Here is a 21,707-nt window from a genome sequence, read left to right as displayed (position 1 = left end):
GTCGACGAATTTTCGTAATCGATTAGTCGTGACTAGTCGACTAATCGTTGCAGCCCTACATGCAAGGCGCCGGCCCCGCTCATTGGGAGTTCAATTGGGGGTTCGGTGTCTTGCCCATGGACACCTCGACATGTGGCCAGCCGGGGTTCGAACCGGGTTCTATCTCCTGCGCCACAGCCGCTGTGTGTGTGTGTGTGTGTGTATGTGTGTGTATAGAACTCACAATAAATGTAGAGTTAACAGTTGATAGACACTATAATGTGTTAATGTTCACCACCTTGGCCAGAAGCTGGGGCAGCTGGGGGATGAAGTGAGTGGAGATGCGTCTTCTGTCCTGAGCTTGTGTCTTCTTATCCTTCTTGCCCAGGATCTAGGGCACACACACACACACACACACACACACACACACACACACACAGACACACACACACACACACACACAGACAAACATTCAAAGGCAAACAAAGCAAGAAAACATTCCTTGCATTAACACAAACATATAAGAAAGCATGAAGATGTGCACAAGCAGAATGAAAAGCAACACACACACACACACACACACACACACACACACACACACACACACACACATGTCCTCCTCCTCTCCTCAGACAGTACAGTAGTGTTCTCCTCGCTCACCCTGTTGCCCTGAGCTCTCCCAGGAGGTGGGTGTCCTTCAGATGCCTGTCTGACTGCACACATCATCAGCTCTATCAGAGCCACCTCCTCCTCATCCTCCAGACCTAACACAGGGAGAGAGGGAGGGAGAGAGAGAGAGGGAGAGAGAGAGATAGAGAGGTAGAGAGAGAAAGAGAGAGGTAGAGAGAGGTAGAGCAAGAGAGAGGGATAGAGAGAGGGAGATAGAGGGAGAGAAAGAAAGAGAGAGGTAGAGAGAGAGGTAGAGAAAGAGAGAGGTAGAGAAAGAGAGAGGTAGAGAGAGAAAGAAAGAGAGAGGTAGAGAAAGAGAGAGGTAGAGAGAGAGAGATAGCAAATATTTTCAAGTCAAGACTAAAAACCTATCTTTTTAAAATTGCCTTTAAATAACGAAATTATTAAATTATCATTATATAATGATTAAAGCACTTTGAGCTGCAACGTTTGTAGGAAATTTGCTATACAAATAAAAGTTATTATTATTATTAGAGAGAGAGAAAGGTGGGAGAGAGACAGAATGATATGGGAAATCTATTTCACCAAGTAGTCACATTTTGGTTCTACTCCCCAGGTGGTTTGTGAGTGACGGTCATGGAGCCCTGCCTACCTTGTCCCTGGCCCGGTTCCTGCAGCAGCAGGGATGTCATGGTCTCCCAGTCCCTAAGCTCCACCTCTGCCACGTCCCACAGACTGTCCACCAGATACGCACCGTAATCATGGAACTGAGACGAGACAGAGAGAGAGAGAGAGAGACAGAGAGAGACAGAGACAGAGAGAGGGAGAGACAGAGAGAGACAGAGAGAGAGCAAGTGTTCTTGTGAACATATAGCATCTAGTACAACAAAGTGCACATGCAGTAGTACAGCTATTATCTATAGGAGATTGTTTCTGCCTGCAGCAATAACACTGTACCAACTCCTGCTCCGATTGGCTCGGTCTGGGTGAAATCTTACCGTCTGTATATATAAGGTCCCAAATGTCTATTGGTCTATCTTTATTTTTTATTTGTATCTATTTTATTTTCGCCTATGAATTCAATTGTTTTATTTTGTTGTTGTTGTCTTTGTGGTCTGAGCTGCTGTAATGCCTGAATTTCCTCTCAGGGATCAATGAAGTACTTATTGAAGTACCTTATTAAGTACTGTCTACCTATCTAACATCTAGTACAATACTGTACATTCATGTTCGTTTTACTGTGTTGCTTTGGCTGCTTTTATTGTCACTAAAGTTAGTTTGAATCAAACTGGAGTGAGAGAGACGGAGAGAGAGATGGAGAGAGAGACGGAGAGAGAGACGGAGAGAGAGAGGAGAGAGACGGAGAGAGAGATGGAGAGAGATGGAGAGAGAGAGGAGAGACGGAGAGAGAGATAGAGAGAGACGGAGAGAGAGATGGAGAGAGAGACGGAGAGAGAGACGGAGAGAGAGAGGGAGAGAGACGGAGAGAGAGATGGAGAGAGTGTGTTTGTGTGGTCAGAGTGCTTTCTTTACTTCACTCTGGATGTAGAAGGAGACCAGCAGGTTGAGGAAGTCTTTGGCCCCGTGACTGCACATCCTGACACACGCACACGCACACGCGCACACACACACACACACACACACACACACACACACACACACACACACAATATTCCAATACACTGGAGATATTCAAACAGATACAAGAGATATCGATAGACAATTGAAGGATGGAGTGATCATGATGTACTTTATGGTAGAGGTAGAGTAAAATAATATATATTTAAAAACAAGTAGAGAGGGATGGAGGTATGACTGAAGGAAGGTTGTAGAGTATACAGAGAGGTGTACTTGTGGTACAGGAGTGTTGTAGAGAAAACAGAGAGGTGTACTTGTGGTAGAGGAAGGTTCCAGCAGCTGACGCCAGGCCTCGGTGACAAGCAAACACCAGAGGGTACACATTGTTGCTCTCCTCATCTGTCAGCCCCTCCTCTGTCCCCCTACACACACACACACACACACACATAACAGGTCAGCAGCCATGTTTGTACATACACACAAACAAACAACCAAGAAATTCCCATACCAGGACATATTTGCTTACGTTCACATGCACACACGCGCGCGCACGCACACACACACACACGCGCGCACACACTCACTGTTGGATGAGCAGCAGCAGCTGGATGGTTTTCATCGCCACGTCTGGGTCCTTGTCCAGCACCATGCTGAGCATCCTATTCTACACACACACACACACACACACACACACACACACACACACACACACACACACACACACACACACACACACACACACACACACACACACACACAAAGGGAAGGAGCAATTCCACTAAGCCCAAGAGTAAACCCAAACTTATCTCAGGCAACACATGGGGCTTAAAAGGTTTATGTGAAGCCATTTCTCATTTGCTTGTGAAGAGATTACTAGTCACCCATTCTTGATAAATAATCAGAGAAAAGTAATGAAAATTCAGAGAGAAAGAGAGAGAGAGACCCAGAGAAAGAGAGACACCCAAAGAGAGAGAGACCCAGAGAGAGAGAGAGAGAGAGAGAGAGAGAGAGAAAGACAGAGAAAGAAAGAGACCCAGAGAAAGAGAGAGACCCAGAGAGAGAGAAAAAGAGAGAGATAGAAAAAGAGAGAGAGACCCAGAGAAAGAGAACAGCACAGAAAGAAAGTGTACATAAAGGTCTTTTGAACGAGACATACTTTGAACCTGTTGGTGAACAGCTCCAGGCGCCCAATGAAGTCCTTCTCCTGGTAGAGACCCTGCAGGGCAAGCACACACTGCAGACGCACTGAGCTTTGCTGCAGGACACACACACACACACACACACACACACACACACACACACACACACACACACATGATCAGAAATAGGTCTACTGTCTAATAATAATAATAATAATAATAATAATAATAATAATACATTAGACTTATATAGCGCTTTTCTAGACACTCAAAGACGCTGAAAAGATCGAGTAGTAATAATAGAAAGAAACCAAAAATAAATAAAAGAAAGTATAGGGGTCTAATACATTTTTAGATTACTAAATCTAAATCTAAGTTTCTTTGTAGGACAATCTACTCTGCAATTACACCTAGATTTCGGGCGGAGAAGCGGCGAACAAGCAACGCCAGCGTCCTCTCTCAACCGGCATTTTTTGAAAAGCTCAAATTTGTAAATAAACATCATCATCATCGACCCCCTAAAGAGTAGTTGGGCTTTTTCATCAGTAGATGTGTAAATGAACCTTACTAGGTCTAGGTCTATGTGTGAGGGGCGAGCCATAATGAACTTTATGAGCTAGCCTTTGTTTGAAAAAAGGGTTAGGTGTCAGTGTGTGTGTGTGTTGAAACCTTGTCATTCAGGGTCCAGCCCAGGTATTTGAGGTAACCGTCGTTGAGGAAGTCCTCGGGGTCCTCCCTCATCCACACTCCCATCTCCTCGATACACGCGGCTCGGATCTCTGGCACGCAGTCCCGGTAACGGTGCACAAACACACCTTTTAAGGTACTGTTCATTATCGCCCACAGCACCCCAATATGCTCCTGCAGCTACACACACACACACACACACACACACAGGCACACTCACACGTTGAGATTTTGGCATGTTAAGTCAAGAGGCGTTAACAAAATGTGTTTCCTTTACCTACATAATTGGCAAGAGGAGGCACAGAACAGAACAGATGGATTTTCACACTCAGCTCAAATGTCCCTAAAAAGGGATTCCCTATGACTGTGTGTCTGTGTGTGTGTGGGCGTATTGTACCTCTCTGATGGTCGCCTGTAGCTCCTCCAGCCTCTCCGAATTCCTGTCCTCGGCCCTGTCCTCGGCCCTCTTGCTCTCCTCGACGTCGTAGTGGCGCTGGCTGGTCTTCATCTGGGTAGAGACCACCACCGCCACCTCCACCACCCCCGTCATCAGCTTCATCGCTGGGGGGTGAGGGGCGACATACTCATAACCATGCTCACACACCGCATATACTGTATGTGCTACTGTATGTGTGTGGCGAAAGAAGGTGAGTGAAAGTGTGTGTGTGTGTGTACACGTGTTCGTATGTGTCTTTGCGGATATGTGTTGACATATACGGTACTGTATGTGCTACTGTATGTGTGTGGTGAAAGAAGGTGAGTGAAAGTGTGTGTGTGTTCGTATGACACACTTCATTAAAGTGTGTGTGTTCATATAACACATTCATTAAAGTGTGTGTGTGTGTGTGTGTGTGTTCGTATAACACACTTCATTAAAGTGTGTGTGTGTGTGTGTGTGGGTGTATGTGTGCGCTCCTGAGGCTCACCGAGGAGGGTGCTGGTGTGCCTGAAGGCGCGGTGGACCTGCGAGTCGGACAGCCCCGTGAGCAGAGCCAGCAGGGAGGAGAAGAGGTAGTCGTCGTACAGCAGGCTGTGCTGACAGGAGCGCACCAACACGCGCACAAACTCACACAGCCCGGCCCTGAAGGTCCTCCACTGGGGGCCAGGGGAGCTCAGGGGGTAGTGCACAGAGTCCTGACGGCAGACGGGCGTACGACAGGCTGGTCAGATCGAGCATTGTGATCCGGCCGAGAAGAAGCATTCCCAGCCGTTTCCGATATTCACAATATCAGCACAGCTACCTAGTCACTTTCACTTGCAAAATGTATATTTACACACACACACACACAGAATATTGTACAATTACATTTGATTTTAGACATTTAGCAGATGCCTTTATCCAAAGCGATTTACAACGAGTACAATTTGTCTAAACAAGTGAATCGTCTATCAGTCATCATAAGAAAAACAAGCAGTCACAATGCTAGAAGAAGGAGCATTTTTACATGTTTATTTGCAGTAGAGAACTTATCAAAAATAAGCCTGGATTTTCCTTTAGCGACGTTGATGAATATGCCCCCCCCCCCCCACCCCCATGTTCCTTCACCTCATTGAACTCTTTGGTGAGAGTGCCGATGATCTCTGCGTGCTGATCGTTGTCAAACATGGCCCTGCTGACCACACCTGCAGAGAGGGAGGATCTAAGATGACAGACACTTCCCTGCAGTCTGTTCCTTTTCAATCACATACTTGTATTGGACAAGACGACATGAACATAAGACACTACTCACAACAACACTCTAAAATATACACGTATGTCAACTATTTTCTTTTTTTATTATCTATTTTGAATATTTTAAACCCCCTCTGCTACCAGTAAGAAAACCCTGGGCCCTGGCTTTCTTCAGCCACCCGTTAACTCCTCCTTATAGTGGACTGGTATCGACAGACACAGACACCACAGAGGCTACCTGACGCTAGCATTGTTAGCCCAGCTTAGTAATCAATGGCTTGTAGTGCTGATCGATGCCTTTCCTGGGACCAGGTCAAAAGACAATCTTGTGAACTCTGACCCCAATCACCCCCCTGGCCTCTCCATCTCTCAGACACTCTGGCCGACCCCTGACCTTTGCAGCCGCAGCACCGCACGATGAAGTTGATGAGCTCTAGTAGTCCCGCCTCCCGGTCCTTCTTGTAGCTGTCCAGCCACTCGTCCACCACCGTCTGGAGATTGACATAGAGGACACAGCCAATCAGGGAACGGTATTCAAGGTCGGAGGTGTCATCCTTATGACAGCTACGACCAACCCCCCCCCCACAGCCCCCGCCACACACACACACACACACACACACACACACACACACACACACATCTCCCGCCGAACTACACATTGTGCTCATTGAGCCACAGAGGCTTTTCCATCTTCTGGAGAGAGGGGTTAGAATAAGGGCCTGAATACCATCTGTATTGTGGTAATACTGTATAGAGGAAAACTCTTTTCTACTGCCCATCATTCTTAGTTTCTGTTCATTCTCTGCCCATTGTCCTTCACTCCCTCCCCCCCCCCTCCTCAGAAATGGGGAAACAGAGCTTCAGAACACAACAATGGGTGGGACGGACATGGGCTGTCAATCATTGACTGTGTGACCCAATGGCAGCGTTCCTTCCTCTCTACATCAAAGGGGACAACGTAGGGTTGGATCAGTCAGCTACTGACAGTGCATGATAATCACCTCCATTGTGGGCTTTAAAGGCCTTGTTTCCCCATCATCACTCATCGCCTCCTTCCCTCCCTCCCTCTCTCTCTCTCCACCCCCACCCCAGCCTCAATCCCTCACTCCTTCCTTCCCTCCCTCCCTCCCTCTCTCTCTCTCTCTCTCTCTATACATATATATATCCACCCCAGCTTCAATCCCTCACTCCTTCCCTCCCTCTCTCTCTCTCTCTCTCTCTCTCTCTCTCTCTCTCTCTCTCTCTCTCTCTCCCTCTCTCCCTCTCTCTATATATATATATATATCCACCCCAGCTTCAATCCCTCACTCCTTCCCTCCTTCCCTCTCTCTCTCTCTCTCTCTCTCTCTCTCTCTCTCTCTCTCTCTCTCTCTCTCTCTCTCTCTATCCACCCCAGCTTCAATCCCTCACTCCTTCCCTCCCTCCCTCTCTCTCTCACCACCATTGCACTCTTCCCAGACCGGATGGCCTCATACATATCCCCCGCACTGATGTTCTGGTCCCCGTCCCTCTCCCGCCTGGGGTCGCCTCGCCTGGACGTCCCCAGGGAGGGCTGTGGGGGCTGGGGCGGGCGGGCTGGGGAGCTAGGGCCAGGCTGGGATGCAGCTTTACGCCCTGGTCTCTTGGGTGGCTGCTAAGGGTGTAACGGTACACAAAAATCATGGTTCAGTACGTACCTCGGTTTTTAAGTCATGGTTCGGTATGTTTCCGGTACAACGACTTAAAAAGAAACCCCAAAAAAGAAAATTGTTTGGTTTACAGAACAAACTATGGGTCTTTCTTTCTTAAATAAAAAAAGTCTGTAAATACTGCTGCAACCAGCTGCAATCTACTATTAAAAAGGTATAATTGACTGAAAAGTCAATCAAAATAAATATTCTCATTCACACTTTCAATAAAAAAAATCTATTAAGGTGCAGCATTTCGAAAATTAACTACTTGAACTGAATGCTGTTTTGCTATAGACAACGTTTATTAGTAAGATATCTGAGGGAACAACAGTTGAACCTATATGTGATTAGTTGACTTGACTAATGTGTGTGTGTGTCTGCTGGCCTGACCTGAGGTCCAAGTGCAGTGGTCTGTTTTTTCCGCTTCATGGCTTTCAGCTCGACCTCAAAGTCACTGCCAGAGTCAGATATGTCCTCCCACTCCTCAAGACTGCACAGAATGGGAAGGAGTTTAGGAACAGATAGGTCAGGGGGGAAAAAAAACATTCTATGCCTTTTATTATTTATATTTTACCCACTGTGCCTGTACACTGGGAAATGAACATCCTGACAGGTTACCTCACCTGTCTACAGGTTACCACAGGTAACCTCACCTGTCTACAGGTTACCACAGGTAACCTCACCTGTCTACAGGTTACCACAGGTAACCTCACCTGTCTACAGGTTACCACAGGTTACCTCACCTGTCTACAGGTTACCACATGTTACCTCACCTGTCTACAGTGTTGGGCACGTTACTTTAAAAAAGTAATTAGTTACTAGTTACTAGTTACTTATCCCAAAAAGTAACTGGGTTAGTAACTGAATTACTTCATTATAAAAGTAACTTCTAGTTACTAGGGAAAGTAACTATTGCGTTACTTTTTAAAGTAAACATTTAACAATATGAAGTGCTTTTAAATCTTTGTAGTGTAAATTAAATAAATCAAACTGTCACACAACTTCAGACAACTGGTAGACAGACTGTAACTTCAAGTATTTTCAACACAACAAAAGTAAACAGTTAAACAATATGAAGTGCTTTTAAAGTAGTACTGAAAAAATAAGACATGAATTTCTTGGACAAATCCAACTTTAGCTCCTAAACATTCATTCATTCATTCATTCATTCATCTATCCATCCGTACACTCCTTCCTAACACTCATCCATCCATGCATGCATTCATTCATCCAGCCAACCCAGTCATCTGACCATCCTAGCCAATATGAAGTGTTGACACTGAACTATGGTTGGCTTATGGTTGGCTTACCATGAAATGTTCTCTACCATAGCCAATCATGATCACTTAACTCTACCATAGCCAATCATGATCACTTAAGCGGTTGTCTCGCCCCTCCCCCCTCCCCAACAAACCAAAGCACCGTTGCAGCTGTGACTGAGGTCGGATGACAATGAGAAGCTTCAGTAGTAACACGCCGCATTGAATTACCGGTAACGGCGTTATAACGATGGAAATAGTAATTCATTAGATTAACCGTTACTGAAAGAAATAACGCCGTTATTCACATACTGCCTGTCTACAGGTTACCTCAGGTCACCTCACCTGTCAAGGCTTGATTCATCATCCATGTTCGTTGGCGGGTCAGCAGCGAACTTCAATGTAACTGAACATAACAGACATTAGAAACGTTAGATAAGCACTGTGGAAATGAAAGTAAATAAGACTTAGTTAGCTATATGTTTAGACGCTTTGGTTAACTATCAAACGGTCGCAGCTAACCAAACGAACTAACAGGCTTCAGCTAGCTAAACGTTTAGCTGCGAACTTAAGTTATCTTCAAACTGAACAAGTGGAAATGTTGATTTTCTTCGTAATAATAATAATAATTTTAAAACGTTGCTTTTAAACGTTTGTTTAGCGACCTACCTGCGAAATTACAACTTGATATTGTTGACGAGTGACGACCTCCGTAAATTGAGTTCTTCCTCAGCTTGACAGAGACAATGGTTTTAGAGGCGGGAAGATCCGTATTTCAGAGCGCTGGTTCGGACGCCGATTGGCTAAATGTTGATTGGCTAAATATTTGTAATGTCATTATGATTGGTCGATTGTTACTTTTCTGCATAGTAACTAACAGGGCGCCCATACGTAATTATGATTGGTCGCTTGTTAGTTTTCTGCATAGTAACTAAACAGCGCCCCCAAGATTTGAAGCCTGAGAGACAGCAATGAAAAAAAAGCCGCAATGACTTTTACTTGCTAAATCAATGCGAGTGGCAGCTTCATCCCATACCGTCATAAAAAGATGCCATATAATAATACATTAAGATACATTAAGTGAGTAAAGACATCTATGTTCACAAATTCTGTCACACAGGAGTATTGCAGTATTATTGATCAAATGATTTGATCTTTATTTTTTCTTCCACTTACTTGGACAAATGTATTTGTTGTAAGTCACTTTGGATAAAGGTGTCTGCTAAATGACAAAAATGTAAATGCTGTAAATGCTTACTTCATAGATTTTGCCTGAACACTGGTGTGGATTACAAATCAGGCACAGAACGCCTAGGGGGTGGTTGCATCTGTTTTCACAGACAGACAGACAGACAGACAGATAGACAGAAACACACACACACACACACACACACACACACAGACACACACACACACACACACACACACACACAGCCCCATGGCAAGATCTTGACTAGTAACACTTCTCCTTCGTTCATACCACATTCACACACATACATTATGGTTATATAACGTAACCTAATGTAAAGGATCACAGGCCCCCAGCTCTCTGACCATTGGCATGGTGGGTGTGGGTAGGCGTACTACTGTATGTCAAGCTTGAATATAGTTATGTCACACTAGTTTGTTGTTTCAGTTGAAAGTGTGTGTGTGTGTGTGTGTGTGTGTGTGTGTGTGTGTGTGTGTCAGTTGAAAGTCCAGGTCTGTTTTGTAGTGGGGGTGGCAGACAGGCCTGCGTGGATGTAAGGATAGACCAATGGGACTGCCACGCTGGGGGAGATGGAGGAGTGGGCCTGCGTCGCTCATTTCACATATCTTTTATTTATTTATTTATTTATTTATTTTTGGCCCATGTCTTTCTTTGCAGACCCCCAGTCCACCGGCCACGCAGCCCGCAGATCGACCGGCCCACCGGCAATTCTCCCGGTGCTCCAGATGGCCAGGCCACTACTGTGTCCCACTACTCAACACACTGCTAAATGTACAATATAGATTTTTAGAAAACTGCACCATTACCATTGGGTATCATCATAATACACCTTACTCACAACAGCAATCTGGATTTTGGTACCCCTTATTCTGCCCTGTAGTTCTAACAACCAGTATACAAATGTGGAGTATGTTAATACTGTATGTTGACTACAAACAACAAAATTGACCATTATAACTATTGATAAATGCATGAGTTTCTGTGCAGCCAATAGATAGATATTTTAAGTCTGTATTGGCTGATAATATTGGTCTGCAAAATATTTGCTATAGCTTTGGATATTGGACAGGGTTGCAAATATTCCATCTTCAATTATTCTTGAGAGATATGCAAGTAAATGTGCCTATGTCAGGATTTAGACAAATCCTAACATTTTCAAAATCAGCACATTGAAATGTTGGGTACATTTTATGTGCAGTAGGTGTAGGACCAGGTTGTGAGGGAGAACGAGTGTAACATAGTGCGGGGGGGGGGGGGGGGGGGGGTCGCTACAAGGCTCAACCCACCCAAACGTGCATCTTACCCACCCAATCAAAAGTGAAGATGTGTTAGATTTTTTTTATTCCATATTAGTATTTACTGTAGGTCCATATACTATGTATATCTATTCAGTGCTTAAGCAACGTAAAACCATGAATTGTGCGGTCCTGGCTGTCACCCCCCCACCCACCCACCCATACACAAATCAATGTCCCTTCCAAGGTGTGGGTTCTGGCGTCAGGCCCGAGTCGCTGCAAATAGACCAGACGGCTACAGATTTAGGACCCCCACCCCCCTCTAAGCCCCCCGCCTCAGCATGCACCTCACCCTTCTCCCCCTTACGGTCTCCTCGTGCTGCTGCACGGCTCATTGTTCTGCAACAGAGAGCCAGACAAGGGATGGGGACGGTGGTCAGACCACCCTGTACTCACGGTTACCTTATCAAAGGGATACTACGGTATAGATACGAATTGTCGATTGGAAGAAACATGATCTAAGTTAGATACGTCTTTGGACTTCTTGGGGAAACCGTGATTTTTTTTTTCATGGAAAATATGGTGATACAATTTCACTGAATTCTTAAAAGGATTACTTTTGCCTTTTTTTTAAACGCCGTCACTTTTTTTTTCTCCCCTAATTGCTGTTGCGCTTCTTAACATCCATTCTTTATTTTTTTTGATTTTTTTGACGGTAAGGGCGTTTTTAGTGCTCGGGCTTGGCAAAGATGCATCACCAAAGCCAAAGACGCGGTGCCCCTCAGTACCGGCTCCCTCCTCAGTACCGGTACCCGTATCTGGTGTCGTATCTCTGCACGCTGGCTGCCCTGTCATGGACCTGCGGCCCGGTCACAGCTACGGGTAGACAGAGCTGCAGCGAGACGCGCCAGGCGTATTCAGAGAAGGGATACAGCACAAACACTGCCCCGCAGACTCACATCTCTGGTAAGACTGGGTGAAAACTGCTTGTTTTTGCTCTACGTTGTTTAGGAATGAATTATCATTTTGCCTAGAACATGAAGTTGAGAGTGCGACTTCTTGTTCCTCGGAAAATCCTGGCAATGTCACTGACTGTCATATAACATGCTGAACAAAGCGGAATGGAATATCTCCGACACAGATGTCTTTGTCAGGGTGGCTTACAAGGGATGAGTAAATTACCAACACCGGTGCAACAAAGAACCTCGCCCCTAATTAGTCTGTGCTTACAGGCTGATCTGGTGATTAAAGTAATCGACTTTAACATGCCATCATTTTGTATTCTAGTAACAACATTTTGTGTTGTAACTAATGTTAGCAGTTGAAGATGGGACACTGTCAAAAATATAAATGTGTGTTTGTGTGTGTGAGAAGAGAAAGAGAAAGAGAGAGAGAGAGACACACACGCACACACACACAGACACACACACACACACACACACACACACACACACACACACACACACACACACACACACACACACACACACACGCGCACACATACACACACACACACACACACACGCACACGCACACGCACACGCACACGCACACACACACACACACACACACACACACACACACACACACACACACACACGCACACACACACACAGATGAACAGACAGACACACAGAGAAAGAGACAGAGAGCTGTTAATGTTGAAATTAGAATGTGTCACCTGTGTATTTTTTTGTGCAGACCTTTAGGCTATATTTAAGGTTTTATAAGGGGTCCGGAAGCTGTGAGAACTGCAATATTGATTGTGTGTGTGTGTGTGTGTGTGTGTGTGTGTGTGTGTGCGTGTGTGTGTGTGTGTGTGTGCGCGCGCGCTATCTCTGTCCCGTGGGCCAGGGTAGCAGATGGCTGGGAGAGAGAGGGATGATGAGAGGGAGTTTGGAAATGGAAGGGATGAGAGAGGGCTAATAGAGAGACTGAGAGAAGAAGGAACAAAAGGTAGCAGACAAAAAGGAGAAGGGAGGAGTTGGGATTTAGGCTCCTACTGAAGTTCTAGAAGAGGAGGATGAAATATATCCTTGTGTAAAATTACAGTTGTCCTCAAGTCGTTTTTGTTTGTTTTGTCCATTGATGAGTCATTGATGATTGCTGTCTTGCTATTGGTTGTTTGCATATCATTACCATCGGCATCATTATAGTTCCAATGGAGTGTTAGTGAACAAAGAAATGTCTTGAATCTGAATAATTCATGATGATAAATTCCCCTTTTCAATTACTACCTAATCGTTAATAAAGGAAAATGAACCAGCTATATCTACTTGATGGGAACCACTAAGAAGCTCCCTTGTTGAGTTGATGGCTGTTTGAGCCGATAGTAGACTTGAAATTCCATATCAAATTCCATTTATATGGAATGGAAGCATGTGAATGGTGCTATCATCAAACCTATAGGCCCTAGGGTAATTATAGTCTCAGTTTGAGTTTTCCAATTAAGGTGAGAAAAGAATGTGCCTACATTGCTCATGCATAGAATGAGAAAGTACTGCCATATATGTCTTACTTTCCCATTTGTGAACATGCCATTGCTTACCCATCTTGTCACTGTGATTGGCTCATATCTGATCCTGTGTTTTTCTTGGCCCAGGTGAGCACCTCCGCCTGTGCCCTCAGGACTACACCTGCTGCTCCAGTCAGATGGAGGAAACGCTCTCCCACCAGAGCGAGACTGACTTCCTGACCGCCGTCGAGGACACCAGCCAGTTCCTCCTCACCACCTTCACTCAGAGACATCGCAAGTTTGACGGTGAGCTGGACTCACTGAAATGAACACTTTCTTATCCTAATGTAGACGTGAAGATTAAGAGGCTACGTGAAGATTAAGAGGCTATTGTCAGACCCGGATATGGCCGGGGCTCACAGGGAGCGGCATATTGAGCGGCCGCTCCCAAGGGGGGTATAGGACTATTTTCCGGACAAGGATCCGTCGCGCAACACCACCCCCGTCTGGTGCTGGAGTAACGGTGTCGGGCTCGAGGAGCCAGACAGCTAGTCTGCCTGGCGATCTCCTCTGGGGCTGCCGGCCACGGGGTCGTGCGGCGGATCCTACGCAATAGGCAGGGGATAATTGGATGCTAGGTTGGGTGCAATTGGATACCAAATTGGGTGAAAAAGGGATACAATCTGAAAAAAAGAAGAAAAAAAAGAAAAAGAGGCTATTGTCTCAATATGACTACCCTGGTTAAATAAAGGATTATTATTATTAATAATAATAATAATAATAAAAGCGAGTACTATATTGTATATTATTAAGGTGACAACTAAGGTATATTTTCATGTAGCATATTGAACCACACCCCTGACATGCACCGTCCTCTTGTCTTAGAGTTCTTTAGGGAGATCATAGATCTGTCTGAGAAGTCCATGAATCAGATGTTCACCAAGACCTACGGACGTCTTTTCACCCAGAACGCACAAGTATTCCAGGAGTTATTTGTGGAGCTACGACGATACTATGCTGGTAAGTCATAAGGTTGCTTTTCTCAATCTTATCTTGACTTTAGGACACTCGACGCACGCGTAGGACACTTGGCGCGTGACCCAATGCTATGACAGGGACTGATCACTCCCTAGTTAACGTTTAACAACAAGGAGGCTATTTAAGAGGATTGGAAAACAGCCGTAGTAGATTTCCGTACTGTTTCTGCGTTAAACAACACTACACCCTTGACAATGACCAGTATGCTAAAACAGAACTACAGTACTCCTTCCAGTTTGACAGTTCCCTCTTTCGGCCACAGGGGGCAGTGTGAGTCTGACGGAGGTGTTATCAGAGTTCTGGTCAAGGCTGGTGGAGCGTGTCTTCTCTCTGGTCAACCCTCAGTACCAGTTCAGTGAGGAGTACCTGGAGTGTGTCAGCAAACACGCAGAACAACTGCAGCCTTTTGGGGACGTGCCCAGAAAGCTGCGTGTACAGGTGAGTGACTGACTTCGAAAACCCTTATCGTTGGGATTTGGTTAGATTCTGTTTGTCTGGAAGACCTGCGGGATAGGCGATCACTCCTCGGCCTTCAGTGGTACAGTTTGAAAAGAGTGTTTCAGAGGAATCCAACCATTCTGTTCAACAGGTTCTCATAATGCACATTTCATATTTTCAACAAGCAGCTGATCTCGTCTTTCTCTCTCTCCCTTTCTCCCCTCTCTCCTCTCAGGTGTCCAGGGCATTCATTGCAGCCAGAGCACTGGCTCAAGGCTTGGCCACAGGACGGGACATTGTCAACAAGGCAGCAAAGGTACGTTTGTGTAACAAATGTACTTTAGTTAGCTGTCTGTTTGCTGCATTTACTGCTATTTATTCCTCTCCTCTCCCGTCCTGTCCTCTCCTCTCTTGTCCTCTCCTCTCCTCTCCTGTCCTCTTCTCTCCTCTCCTCTCCTCTCCTCTCCTCTCCTCTCCTCTCCTCTCCTCTCCTCTCCTCTCCTCTCCTCTCCTCTCCTCTCCTGTCCTCTTCTCTCCTCTCCTCTCCTGTCCTCTCCTCTCCTCTCCTCTCCTCTCCTCTCCTCTCCTCTCCTGTCCTGTCCTCTCCTCTCCTGTCCTCTTCTCTCCTCTCCTCTCCTGTCCTCTCCTCTCCTGTCCTGTCCTGTCCTGTCCTCTCCTCTCCTCTCCTCTCTTCTCCTCTCCTCGCCCGTCCTCTCTTCTAGTTGAGTGCAGGTACGGAGTGTGTGCGTGCCCTCATGCGCCAGTGGTACTGCCCCTTGTGTCGAGGCATGCCCTCCCTCCGCCCCTGCCACTCCCTCTGCCTCAACGTGATGAAGGGCTGCCTGGCCAATCAGGCTGACCTGGATACAGAGTGGAACAACTTCATTGGTGAGTAGAGAGTGGAGGCGGGCTTTTGGGAGGGTGTTTTATTTTTATTTTTATATGTGTGTTTTTTCATCACCCTGGTTGCCCTACCTCTTGCCCACTATCACTATTTTTACATCTACTGTATCTATTTCTCCATGTTCCTAACCTTTCCGCCCCGTCTCTCTCTCACTCGCTCGCTCTCTCACTCTCTCTCTCTCCCCCTCTCTCTTTCTCTCTCTCTCTCTATCACTCTCGCTCGCTCTTTCTCTCTCACTTTCTCTCTCTTTCTCTCGCTCGCTCTCTTTCTCATTCTCTCGCTCTCTCTCTCTCTCTCTCTCTCAGACGCTCTTTATCAGGTGTCTGAGAAGCTTGAGGGGCCATTCAACATGGAGCTGGCTGCCGACTCTATCTCCGTCAAGGTCTCTGAGGCCATCATGCACATGCAGGACAACAGCGTCACCACCTCCACCAAGGCAAGAACAGGGGCGGAGGGAGGGAGGGAGGGATGGAGGGACTGGATACACAGTGGGAGAGAATGCATTGTAGACCATCTATTGTTGTGTGGACTATGGATCTGTCCGCAGTAAATGAGAATGGATGATATTGTTGTTGTGTTCTCTGTTCAGTCCACATTTTACCATGCTGGTTTTTTGTTTACTGTAGTGATGTTGTTGTTTACCCTAGGTGTTCCAAGGCTGCGGGAGTCCCAGGCCGGCCCCGGGGCGTTCCCGACGTTCGCTAAAGGAGCCCGACAGGACCAACAGGAGACCGTTCCGTACCTTCACCCCTGAGGAGAAGCCCACCACCGCCGCCGGAACTAACCTGGACAGACTGGTGAGAAGAGGAGGGGTTGGAGGGGGAGGAGGAGATGGTGGGGGCGGTGACGAGAAAGACAAACTCTTAGCTCTTAGAGAAGCTGTATTGTCCCAGCTTCATTCTGTGAGCACGAGGCGTTTTTCCGCTAGCTTGTTTGAAGAGTTTTTTTTTTTTTTACGGCCGCTCGCCTCCATATGTTCATACTAAGAATACATTCGTAAGCCTGAACGGGTTCCCTTCCGCCCCCCCCACCTCCGCCCAGGTTTCGGATCTGAAGGAGCGCCTTCGTCCCATGCGAGGCTTCTGGGTCTCCCTCCCACACACCATCTGCAACGACGAGAACGCCGCCGCTGACGTCACCAACGAAGACCGCTGCTGGAACGGACAGACCAGGGGGAGGTGTGTGAGATGAAGGGATGGGAAGGGAAGGGAAGGGACGTGTGAGCGACGAGACAGACGGAGATGTGTGTGTGTGTGTCTTGTGTGCTCATCTGCCAGGCGCGTACTTGAGGACATGCTGGTTTGGTGTGTGTCTGTGTGCAGGTTAATGGGTACATGCTGCATATATCATGCTGATATTGGTGTATGTGTATGTGCGTTAATGGGTACATGCAGGGGCGGACTGGGATAAAAAAACAGCCCTGGCATTTGCGACACAACAGCCCTATTTCCAAACGCAACACGCAACACGGATTGTTAACATAAAAAGTCAGAGGACAGATGCCAAACTACAGACAGGTTTGCTGTAATTATATGTATTATCAGTAGGCAGTCATCAGTCAATATCTCTTTCAATAGCCTTTTCACACCGAATGTACTTTTTTGTGCTATTTTCGGCCCAATACATGCGAATTTCGGTGCATTCCTACTTCCAACTACACTTGCTCCCTGCATCCAGTTGTTGCACATTAACTGCATCGGTCTCATCAAATTCCCCCATTCTGAAAATGAAAGCAGTGTAACGTTAACTGCTGTTATAAACGGAATGATGACATGAGGTGCGTGTCCACTGGCGATATAGAGCTGACTACGATAGTTATGGAGATATACTCCAGTTCTATGAGTGGAGCTCCCCCCCATAGGGGAGCTCTGCTCCTATTGGTTTACCCCGCTACCTAAAGTAGCCAATGACTGCATTTTTCGATGTCCGCGCCCTATTAGATAGTCACAATTTGCGAAACCTAGGATGGTAGGGGAAGGCAGGGCAATACCGCTACCTGATTGGTTGGCGAAGCACTCGTGAAGAGCCCCCTCATTGGCTGGCGAGTCTACCATCTAATTAGCCAGACTCTTTGCTATAAGCTAGCAATATTGGGCTAACGGCGTGTGAACGGGTTAAAATGCGTGTGTCTCACGCCCAGAGAAGTTAGAAGTCATAAGGAAACATGTTTATTGACTGGGCAACACAGTGTAAATACAGAGTTCAAGTTTAAACAACTCCTAAAGTTCTGAAATGTATTTTTGTGCAATTACTGCTCCTTTGATACTGTATTTCCCCTGTGTGGTTGCTTATGCAGTAATATGGTTTGTGGGTATACAATGTGACAAATTGAATGTTAACAAGCTGGTTATTATCAGAATAAACAGCCTGGTCTCACACATCACACATAGAGATTACAGGGACAGTCTAACCTTAACCCTAACCCTACCTTAACCCTAACCTTAACCTTAACCCTAACCTTAACCCTAACCCTAACCCTAACCCTAACCTTAACCTTAACCTTAACCCTAAATGTGGCCTAACTAATTAATGCAAGTGCAATTCAAAATGGAATAATCCCAAGAGAAGCCCCGACAGGCGCACATAACAGAGAACGAGCTACCCCAATGTCACGTTGGAATTCGACGTTTTGCAGAATGAGTGTTTCTGGTTTCGCCAACCAATCAGTTAGTGGTATTGCCCTGCCTTCCCCTACCATCCTAGGTTTCGCAAATTCGCGCCCTGGGGTGCTATAAAACGGGCGTCCTCCGTTACCTCATTCTCCCAAACATACAATACAGCCGGGTTTGAACAAGTCGAAGTGGGCCAGCAGCCCTATGGGGCTCCGCTCCACTCATAGAACTGGAGTATATCTCCATAACTATCGTTCTATATCGTGGAGCTCCGCCCCATAGGGGAGCTCTGCTCCTATTGGTTTAGGGCCCTGGGCATCCGCGATGCAGAACTGCGTGGATGGCCCGGCCGATATAAAATGTTTTGGGCCGCGGTCTGCTGAAATAAGTTATTTTCAATGAAAATCACCAGAGACAAAAAATATATATATATTTTTTTAATATAATACATTCTGAGCGGCCCAGAGTCTCGCGGCCCTCCTGGCATTTGCCAGGCTTGCCCGGTGGCCAGTCCGCCACTGGGTACATGCTGCCAATGTGCGGGTGTGTGTGTGTGTGTGTGTGTTTGTGTGTGTGTGTGTCTGTGTGTGTGTTAATGGGTACGTGCTGCATATGTCATGCTGATATTGGTGTGCGGGTGCGTGTGCGTGCGCGCGTGTGTGTGTGTGTGTGTGTGTTAACAGGTACCTCCCAGATGTGACAGGTGACGGGCTGGTCAGTCAGATCAACAACCCCGAGGTGGAGGTCGACATCGCCAGGCCTGACGTGAGGACCAGGCAGCTCATCATGGAGCTCAGGGTGGCCACCAACAGACTGAGACAAGCCCAGGCCGGCCTGGACACTGACTTCATGGACAGTGAGTCCCCTTCTGTCTCACTTCACCTCCCTTACCCTCCCTCTCTCTCTGTCTCTCACTCAATCCGTGTCTTTTCCCTGTTTTGTCTCTCGTGTTGACTATCAATCCCTCTTTCTCACTCTCCCCTCGAAACTCCTCCGTCACTCTTCTCACTTCTATATCTCTCTCGCTTTCTTGCTGTCATTCTCACTCACTCTCTCTCACACACACACACACTCACGCACGCACGCACGCATACACACACGCGCACACACACACTCCCGCTCCCACTTATCACCTGTCATCTCCCTGTCTGTAGGCGAGGAGGGCAGTGGGTCAGGGGGTGTTGACGGAAGCGAGAGGTACAGTGATGATTGGCCAGGCTACGGCCCCTACTCCCCGCCTCAGAGCAAACCCCCCCGCAACCCTTCCTCCTCCGCCCCCATCAGGCCCCCCCGGGTCAGGGACAGGAACGGAGCCAAGTGGAACAGGAAAGACCGGACCAGATCAGCAGCCAGCCAGCCAGTCTCCTCTCTGCTTCCCCTGCTCGCTCTGTCCTTCATGGCTACTGTCGCCCCCTTGTGGAGATAGCTGCTGGTGCAGTCTGACGATTGGGTTGTTGTTGTCGTCGTTGGATTTTATGTTCGTCTTTTATTATAAGCACAATGTTATGAGAGCAGCTTTATTCAGTCATCCCAAAGGGTAAAGACAGAAGTTGAATCTAAAAGGTGTGTTTTAATAAGACCTCCAGCAATATGGGCAGAAAATAATCTTCTCCTTTTTAACAAATCGTGCCAGCACAAAGAAAAACACATTTTGGCTATCAAATACCAATATCCCAGCATCCTGTCCAGTCACCTATCTGCAGCACAAAGAAAACCTAATGTTATATGATTGGCTATCTCAAATACCAATATCCCAGCATCCTGGCCAATCACCTGTCTGCCTTGCTAGATTTAGGCTGAAATGCATGACCACCAAAAACGTCAGATCCCCTGCTGAAAAATCAGCCTCACAAGTCCTAAACATTGATAATCTTCACATTCATACAGTTACCGTTTTATAATTTCATAATGATGATTCATAATTGTTAGATAGATTATTCTTATACCAGGAGACAAGTGCCATTATAGTGGATCTGCATTTGGTCCAACGTATTCCTTTTGTTCCTGCAATAAGCAATAAGATTATTGCTAAACTTCAAACTACCAGGCATTCAGTGTTGAACCCTGCCTATACTACATTAATGTGTAAAGGCCAGGTGGTTAACTATGGCTATAAATAACTGTATGTAAAGGTCAATCGTTTTTATTGATTGCTTACCTACACCATTACCATTGTATGAATCTGAAGTTCACATGCCCACAGCAATAACATACATACAATAGTAACATTTTTAGCAAACAATTAGTAGTTTCTCATTACTTATCACACAAAATACCTAAGTTAAGCACCTTTTTGCAAAACAGTTAACACAGCTCTCTACATACTGTAAGACACAACAATCAATTGAGTACCGTAAGTGTTGAGAAATTAAACCTATTTTCTTACAGCTTCTAGCTTTCTCCCATTGTAGTGAATCACCATACATGTAAACTCTCATTTCTCAACAGTTCAATTGACAATCAGTAATGTAATTTGTGTCGCTATCTGCTTCTTTCTGAATATTACAGATTAATTTGATTTCATGTTTATAGTTAGCATTGATATTCTCAAAGAAGCAAAGCTACAACAGATATGGTTTTTCTGCTAAGTGTAGTTTCTACTGTGATCTTTTTCACCTTCGTTTTTAACTGAAAGTTCGCCAACCTGCACAATGCATATTGATGGTTCTAGTTACTATTTAGTGTGTTGTTATGAAATTAATTTTTCAATGTGATGACAAATTATACTGCGTTGATGCATTGATTTGCTTTTGTGACAGGTAGGTTCTGAGAGGTGTCGTGTATTTTGAAGAAAAAAGGGAATGTGTTAACTGTTTTGAAAGGTCGAATATTGTTTCAAGAAATGTGTTCGAGAAATTGAGAAAAACAGTAATAGGACCATTAGGACCGTTAGGTACCAGTAATAGGACCTTAGAGGGGTTTATTTGGAATGTAACTGGCGCAGGCCTTCATTTTATATAGCCTGCCCTGACAGTGTGGCTGAATCATGTAATTTATTGATGCCTTTAATTTATTTGTATTTCTGTATGATTTGATTGTATTTATTGATGTAAAGCATTGTTTGAAATTGACACAAAGGCAGGGTTTGGTTGACGTTTCTCTAATCCAGTATTTGTCCACCCCTGGTGCCTGGTGTACTCTTGTGTCAGCTCTGACAGTCATCTAGTTCAACACTCTCCTTCTACTGTGACATTCGAGTTG

The 21,707-nt window shown here is 45.9% G+C and overlaps 2 protein-coding genes across 2 annotated transcripts in view; one reads left to right on the top strand and one right to left on the bottom strand.

Moving 5' to 3' along the window:
* The window catches only part of LOC308153256 (cohesin subunit SA-2-like), a gene marked incomplete at both ends in the record, with an annotated part of 67,888 nt that extends 58,903 nt beyond the window's left edge, over positions 1–8,985 (bottom strand). Inside the window, 15 exons of the mRNA XM_080526340.1 lie at positions 278–370; positions 640–743; positions 1,262–1,376; positions 2,143–2,197; positions 2,502–2,609; positions 2,772–2,851; positions 3,344–3,442; positions 3,996–4,193; positions 4,411–4,574; positions 4,940–5,147; positions 5,560–5,636; positions 6,080–6,176; positions 7,124–7,315; positions 7,746–7,845; positions 8,960–8,985. Of these exons, the coding sequence (XP_080382466.1) occupies positions 278–370; positions 640–743; positions 1,262–1,376; positions 2,143–2,197; positions 2,502–2,609; positions 2,772–2,851; positions 3,344–3,442; positions 3,996–4,193; positions 4,411–4,574; positions 4,940–5,147; positions 5,560–5,636; positions 6,080–6,176; positions 7,124–7,315; positions 7,746–7,845; positions 8,960–8,985 (1,716 nt within the window). The remainder of the gene's footprint in view (positions 1–277; positions 371–639; positions 744–1,261; positions 1,377–2,142; positions 2,198–2,501; positions 2,610–2,771; positions 2,852–3,343; positions 3,443–3,995; positions 4,194–4,410; positions 4,575–4,939; positions 5,148–5,559; positions 5,637–6,079; positions 6,177–7,123; positions 7,316–7,745; positions 7,846–8,959) is intronic.
* Positions 8,986–11,808: 2,823 nt separating this feature from the next.
* On the top strand, positions 11,809–19,932 carry LOC308153255 (glypican-6-like; the record flags this gene model as incomplete). Its single annotated transcript, XM_080526339.1, has 11 exons — positions 11,809–12,025; positions 13,662–13,820; positions 14,400–14,534; positions 14,815–14,990; positions 15,226–15,306; positions 15,713–15,878; positions 16,200–16,330; positions 16,542–16,691; positions 16,936–17,072; positions 19,190–19,362; positions 19,661–19,932. The coding sequence occupies 11 exons, from the start codon at positions 11,809–11,811 to the stop codon at positions 19,930–19,932; spliced, it is 1,797 nt and encodes a 598-aa protein (XP_080382465.1).
* Between the last annotated feature and the right edge of the window lie 1,775 nt (positions 19,933–21,707).

This window comes from Nansenia antarctica (assembly GCF_963989245.1).
Source record: "Nansenia antarctica genome assembly, chromosome: 3".
NCBI classification, from domain to species: Eukaryota; Metazoa; Chordata; class Actinopteri; order Argentiniformes; family Microstomatidae; genus Nansenia; species Nansenia antarctica.
The sequence above is the reverse complement of the archived record's forward strand: the minus strand, read 5'-3'. Positions and strand labels throughout refer to the sequence as shown.